We start from the raw sequence: 6844 nt of genomic DNA on the forward strand, positions 1-6844 counted from the left end.
TTCCCATTCCCAATCCCTTTCCCATTCCCAATCCCTTTCCCATTCCCATTCCCAGCTCTGTTCCCAGCAGGATGAGCAGGGATCAGGGCAGGATCCAGGGACTCATGTGCTACTGTCAAATTTCCCTGTCCCATTCCCAGTCCTATTTCCCAGTCCCATTTCCCATTTCCATTCCCAATCCCATTTCCATTCCCATTTCCCAGTCCCATTTCCCATTTCCATTCCCATTCCCAATCCCATTTCCCATTTCCTAGTCCCATTTCCCATTTCCCATTTCCATCCCCATTCCCAATCCCATTTCCCATTTCCATTCCCATTCCCATTTCCCATTTCCAGCCCCATTCCCATTCCCATTTCCCATTTCCCATGTCCCAGCCCCATTCCCATTTCCCAGCCCCATTCCCATTTCCCATTTCCCATTTCCCAGTCCCATTCCCATTCCCATTTCCCATGTCCCAGCCCCATTCCCATTCCCATTTCCCAGCCCCATTCCCATTCCCATTTCCCATTTCCCAGCCCCATTCCCATTCCCCATTTCCCATTTCCCATTCCCATTCCCCATTTCCCAGCCCCATTCCCAGCGGGACCGGGGCAGGACCCAGGCACTCACGTGCCACTGGCTCTTGTCCTCGTTCAGCTCCATGTTGCACTGCATCTGCACCACCTGCAGGAGCCCAGCTGGGATCAGCCCGGGCACGGCCCCTGTGCCCCTGGGCAGCCCTTGGAATTCCTAAACCCCAAAATAATTGCCATCCTGGCTGTCCCTGGGCTGGCCAAATTCCTGTCGCAGCTCTGCCTGTGCCCGGGCAGCCCTTTGGAATTCCTAAACCCCAAAATAATTGCCATCCTGGCTGTCCCTGGGCTGGCAGGAGAGGTGTCCCTGTGGCAGGGGTGGCAGCAGGGCAGGGCTGTCCCCACCTGCAGCTGCCCTGGAGCTCCTCACTGGCACAGATGTGTTTTATGAAAAATCCTCTCCTCGGGATTTTCCTCCTGAGAAGCTGAGAGGCCTCAGGAACAAAATGCAAACAATGGTTATCTGCTGCTGTGGGATGCAACAGGTGCATCTGGGATTGGTCTCATGTGGTTGTTTCTAATTAATGGCCAATCACAGTCAGCTGGCTCGGACTGTCTCAGTCAGTCACAAGATTTTATTATCTTTTCCTTTTCCTTTTCCCTTTTTCTTTCCTCTTTCCTTTCCCTTCTCCCTTTCCTTTCCTTTCCTTTCCTTTCCTTTCCTTTCCTTTCCTTTCCTTTCCTTTCCTTTCCTTTCCTTTCCTTTCCTTTCCTTTCCTTTCCTTTCCTTTCCTTTCCTTTCCTTTCCTTTCCTTTCCTTTCCTTTCCTTTCCTTTCCTTTCCTTTCCTTTCCTTTCCTTTCCTTTCCTTTCCTTTCCTTTCCTTTCCTTTCCTTTCCTTTCCTTTCCTTTCCTTTCCTTTCCTTTCCTTTCCTTTCCTTTCCTTTCCTTTTTCCTTTTCCTTTTCCTTTTCCTTTTCCTTTTCCTTCTCCTTCCCCTTTCCCTTCCCCTTTCCCTTTCCCTCACCTTCCTGGTCTCCACGTCGAAGGGCTCTGGCGTGGGGGTCTTGGCTTTCTGGGGGTCCTCCTGGGGCTGGGACAGGGCTCGGGGCAGCGCGTGGGGCCGGGAGGCGGCGAAGTTCATCAGGGGGTAAATCCCGTTCCTGGGGGGACACACGGGGGGCACGGGGCTGATGCCATCCCTGCCAGGGCTGGGGACAGCAGGGGACAGCAGGGACATCCCATCCCAGGGCACGAGGGACACCCCCATGTCCCCATCCTGGCCCCACATCCCCCTGGGGGCACAAGGGACACCCCCATGTGCCCATCCTGGGACACCAGGGGACAGCAGGGACAATCCCATAGGGACAGCTGGGGACCTCAGGGACCTTCCCTTGTGCCCTTTCCAACCCCACACCCCCCTGGGGACAGCAGGAACAGCAGGGACACCCCTGTGGGGACAGCAGGGGACAGCCCCGGAGGGAGCCCAGGGCTGATCCCATCCCCTGCCAGAGCTGGGGACAGCAGGGGACAGCAGGGACATCCCATCCCAGGGCACAAGGGACACTCCTGTGTCCCCATCCCAGCCCCACACTCCCCTGGGAACACAAAGGACACCCCCATGTCCCCCATCCCCCCTGGGGACAGCAGGGGACAGCAGGGACACTCCCATGCCCCCATGCCAGCCCCACATTCCGATGGGGACACCAGGGACATTCCCATGTGCACAGCTGGGGACAGCAGGGACACTCCAGTGTGCCCATCCCAGGACAGCAGGGACACTCCTGTGTATCTACCCTGATCTCACATTCCCCTGGGGACAGCAGGGATGCTCCCGTGTGCCCATCCAAGCACAGCTGGGGACACAAGGGACACCCCCATGTCCCCATGCCATGTCCTCATATCCCCCTGGGGACACCAGGGGAGCCCAGGGACACCCCCGTGTCCCCATCCCAGCCCCACAGCCAGGGGGGCTCTCACACCCACCTGACGTCCTCCAAGAACTTGTCGAGCTCCAGGAAGGAAACCTCGGAGTACCTGGGCAGGGAACGGGGCAGGGGGTCAGGGGGACCCAGGGGGTCAGGGGTCCAGGGGGCTGCTCACGGCGGGGGTCTCCATGTTCTGGGGGTCTCCAGGCTCTGGGGGTCTCCCCAGGCTCCGGGGTTTCTGGGCTGGGGGGTTCCCCAGGCTCTGGGCAGGGTCCCCAGGCTCTGGGGGGGTCTCCAGGCTCTGGGGTCTCCAGGCTGGGGGATCTTCAGGCTGGAGGGCTCCCCAGGCTCTGGGTCCCCCTCCTCACCTCCACTGCACCCCGGGCCGCCCCTCCCTGCGGATCTCGGCCATCACCATGTTCAGGTCCAGCTCCTTGATCTTCTCCTCCACCACGTTCTCGGGCATCAGATCTGGGGCAGAGGCACAGGGGGGTGTGGGTGCTGCAGCCCCTGCTCGGGGAGGGGCTGGGAGCCCCTGCCCAGGCTCTGCACAGGGATTTGGGGGGGGTTTGGGTGGGAGGGACCCCAAATCCCACCCAGTGCCACCCTGCCATGGCAGGGACACCTTCCCCTGTCCCAGGCTGCTCCAGCCCTGCCAGCCTGGGATCCTTGGGCACTGCCAGGGATCCAGGGGCAGCCCCAGCTGCTCTGGACACCCTGGGACAGGGCCTCACACCCTCACAGCCAGGAATTCCTCCCCAAAATCCAAATAACCCTGCTGTCCAGCAGTGGGAAACCATCCCCTCTTTCCTGTCCTTCATCCCTTGTCCAAATCCCTCTGCAGCTCTCCTGGAGCCCCTGCAGGCCCCGTGAGAGGCTCTGAGCTCTCGCTGGACCCTTCTCTGCTCCATCCTGACCATTCCCAGCTCTCCCATCCTGACCATTCCCAGCTCTCCCATCCTGACCATTCCCAGCTCTCCCATCCTGACCATTCCCAGCTCTCCCATCCTGACCATTCCCAGCTCTCCCATCCTGACCATTCCCAGCTCTCCCATCCTGACCATTCCCAGCTCTCCCATCCTGACCATTCCCAGCTCTCCCATCCTGACCATTCCCAGCTCTCCCATCCTGACCATTCCCAGCTCTCCCATCCTGACCATTCCCAGCTCTCCCATCCTGACCATTCCCAGCTCTCCCATCCTGACCATTCCCAGCTCTCCCATCCTGACCATTCCCAGCTCTCCCATCCTGACCATTCCCAGCTCTCCCATCCTGACCATTCCCAGCTCTCCCATCCTGACCATTCCCAGCTCTCCCATCCTGACCATTCCCAGCTCTCCCATCCTGACCATTCCCAGCTCTCCCATCCTGACCATTCCCAGCTCTCCCATCCTGACCATTCCCAGCTCTCCCATCCTGACCATTCCCAGCTCTCCCATCCTGACCATTCCCAGCTCTCCCATCCTGACCATTCCCAGCTCTCCCATCCTGACCATTCCCAGCTCTCCCATCCTGACCATTCCCAGCTCTCCCATCCTGACCATTCCCAGCTCTCCCATCCTGACCATTCCCAGCTCTCCCATCCTGACCATTCCCAGCTCTCCCATCCTGACCATTCCCAGCTCTCCCATCCTGACCATTCCCAGCTCTCCCATCCTGACCATTCCCAGCTCTCCCATCCTGACCATTCCCAGCTCTGTCCTCCACCCTGACCATTCCCAGCTCTCCACCCTGACCATTCCCAGCTCCCCAGCCCGGCTCAGTTCCCCCTGCTGACCGGTCCCAGCCCTCCTCAGGCTCCCCGGGCTCGGGGAGCGCTCCCAGCACTCACACTGGTGGTTGATGAAGCAGTGGGCTGCCAGCAGCTTCAGCGAGTGCACCTCGAAGAGCACGCGGTGGAACAGGAGGCTGTTGGCGCTCGGGCGCCGGTCGGGGTTCAGGGTCAGGCAGGACAGGATGAACTCCTGGGGCACAGCAGGGCCGGGGGGTCAGCAGCGCTGGGCAATGCCCTGCTGCTCCCACAGGAGCAGTTCCCACCCTCAGCACCTCCTGGGATCGCTGGGACAGAGCTCACGGAGCTGCCCCCGTGCCCAGCCCAGGGCTCTCAGTGCCCATTCACCCCTTGGATACCTCCAGGGATGGGCTCCCCAAGCCTCCCTGGCCCCTCTCCATGGGGAAATTCCCCCTGAGCTGCCCTGGCCCAGCCTGGGGCCGTTCCCCCTCCTCCTGTCCCTGTTCCTGGGGTAAATCCCAAATCCCCCCGGCTGTCCCCTGCCGCAGACATCTTTTCATGAAAAATCCTTTCCTTAGGATTTGTCCTCCTGAGAAGCTGAGAGGCCTCAGGAACAAAATGTAAACACAATGATTCTCTGCTGCTGGGGGATGCAACAGGTGCATCTGGGATTGGTCTCATGTGGATGTTTGTAATTAATGGCCAATCGCAGCCCAGCTGGCTCAGACACAGAGCCCCGAGCCACAAGCCTTTGTTGTCATTCTCGCTGACTCTATTCTTAGCTAAGCCTTCTGATGAAACATTTTCTTCTATTTTTTAGTATAGTTTTAATGTAATACATATCATAAAATAATAAATCAGCCTTCTGAAACATGGAGTCAGGTCCTCATCTCTTCCTTCAACATAGACCCCTGGAACAGGGTCACAGTCCCCTCCTGCCATGGGCTGTGCAGAGCCACGAGGGCCCCCCTGAGCCCCCTTTTCTCCAGGCCGAGCCCCTGCCCAGCTCCCCAGACCTTCCCCAGCCCTGTTCCCTCCCCTGGGCACATTCCAGCCCCTCCGTGTCCTCACCCGGGGAGCCCAGACCTGCCCCGGCAGTGCCAGCACAGGGGGCACTGCCCTGGGCCTGGCCGTGACCCCATTTCCCAGGAAATGCACCCAAAGCGAGCAGGAGCCCCCGGCCAGCCAGGGACAGGGCGAGGGACAGCAGGGACAGGGCCAGAGCCCACCTGCACCCGCTGGGAGATGGCAGCAGGGGATTTGCACCGGCGAGGGAGAGATGAGGAGGGGATTTACACCCAGGAGTAACGCAGGATGGGATTCACACCCCGGAGTAACGCAGGATGGGATTCACACCCCGGAGTAACGCAGGATGGGATTCACACCCCGGAGTAACGCAGGATGGGATTCACACCCCGGAGTAACGCAGGATGGGATTCACACCCCGGAGTAACGCAGGATGGGATTCACACCCCGGAGTAACGCAGGATGGGATTCACACCCCGGAGTAACGCAGGATGGGATTCACACCCCGGAGTAACGCAGGATGGGATTCACACCCCGGAGTAACGCAGGATGGGATTCACACCCCGGAGTAACGCAGGATGGGATTCACACCCCGGAGTAACGCAGGATGGGATTCACACCCCGGAGTAACGCAGGATGGGATTCACACCCCGGAGTAACGCAGGATGGGATTCACACCCCGGAGTAACGCAGGATGGGATTCACACCCCGGAGTAACGCAGGATGGGATTCACACCCCGGAGTAACGCAGGATGGGATTCACACCCCGGAGTAACGCAGGATGGGATTTACACCCAGGAGGGAGAGATGAGGATGGCATTTACACACAGGAGTAACACAGGATGGCATTTACACCCAGGAGTGAAGCAGGACATGGATTCACCCCCAGGGGTGACCCAGGACAGGGACTGTCCCCAGAGGTGGCACAGGCCACAGATTTGTCCCCAGGGGTGACCCAGGACAGGGATTCACCCCCAGGACTGACCCAGGACAGGGATTTATACCCCAGCAGTGACACAGGACAGGGACTGGTCCCTAGGGGTGTCCCAGGACAGGGATTGTCCCTAGGGGTGTCCCAAGACACAGATTGTACCCAGGGGTGACACAGGACAGGGATTCACCCCCAGGACTGACCCAGGACAGGGCCTGTCCCCAGCAGTGACACAGGACAGGGATTGTACCCAGGGGTCACACAGGACAGGGATTTACACCCCCAGGACTGACACAGGACAGGGACTGTCCCCAGCGGTGACACAGGACAGGGATTGTACCCAGGGGTGACACAGGACACAGATTCACCCCCAGGGGTGACCCAGGACAGGGATTTACACCCCAGCAGTGACCCAGGACAGGGCCTGTCCCCTGAGGTCCCCAAGGCCCCCTCACCCTCATGTTGGGGTCATCCAGGGAGTGCCGGGCCCGCGCGATCGCCTCCTCCGACACCCGCGTGTCCCCGTTGGTCTGGATCTCCAGCACGGCCATCTGCCGGGGACAGGGACAGGGACTGTCCTGGGGGCTCCAGGGGACAGGGACAGGGACAGGGGACAGGGACATCTGCCAGGGACAGGGACTGTCCTGGGGGCTCCAGGGGACAGGGACAAGGGACAGGGACAGGCTGGGGGGGTACAGGGACAGGGCGGGGCGGGG

General features: G+C 60.0%; 1 protein-coding gene across 2 annotated transcripts in view; it reads right to left on the reverse strand.

Moving 5' to 3' along the window:
• LOC102045607 (nuclear receptor-binding protein 2) overlaps nucleotides 1-6696 on the reverse strand; it is an 11574-nt gene extending 4878 nt beyond the window's left edge. For both annotated transcript variants that reach the window (XM_031065105.1, XM_031065106.1), the window contains exons 1-6: nucleotides 6584-6696; nucleotides 4271-4403; nucleotides 2808-2910; nucleotides 2498-2548; nucleotides 1539-1674; nucleotides 611-664 (exon numbers count right to left, since the gene is read on the reverse strand). In XM_031065105.1, the coding sequence (XP_030920965.1) occupies nucleotides 611-664; nucleotides 1539-1674; nucleotides 2498-2548; nucleotides 2808-2910; nucleotides 4271-4403; nucleotides 6584-6679 (573 nt within the window). In that variant the 5' untranslated portion in view covers nucleotides 6680-6696. The remainder of the gene's footprint in view (nucleotides 1-610; nucleotides 665-1538; nucleotides 1675-2497; nucleotides 2549-2807; nucleotides 2911-4270; nucleotides 4404-6583) is intronic.
• Nucleotides 6697-6844: the final 148 nt, after the last annotated feature.

Source organism: Geospiza fortis, unplaced genomic scaffold (assembly GCF_000277835.1).
Source record: "Geospiza fortis unplaced genomic scaffold, GeoFor_1.0 scaffold1056, whole genome shotgun sequence".
In the NCBI taxonomy this organism is placed as follows: domain Eukaryota; kingdom Metazoa; phylum Chordata; class Aves; order Passeriformes; family Thraupidae; genus Geospiza; species Geospiza fortis.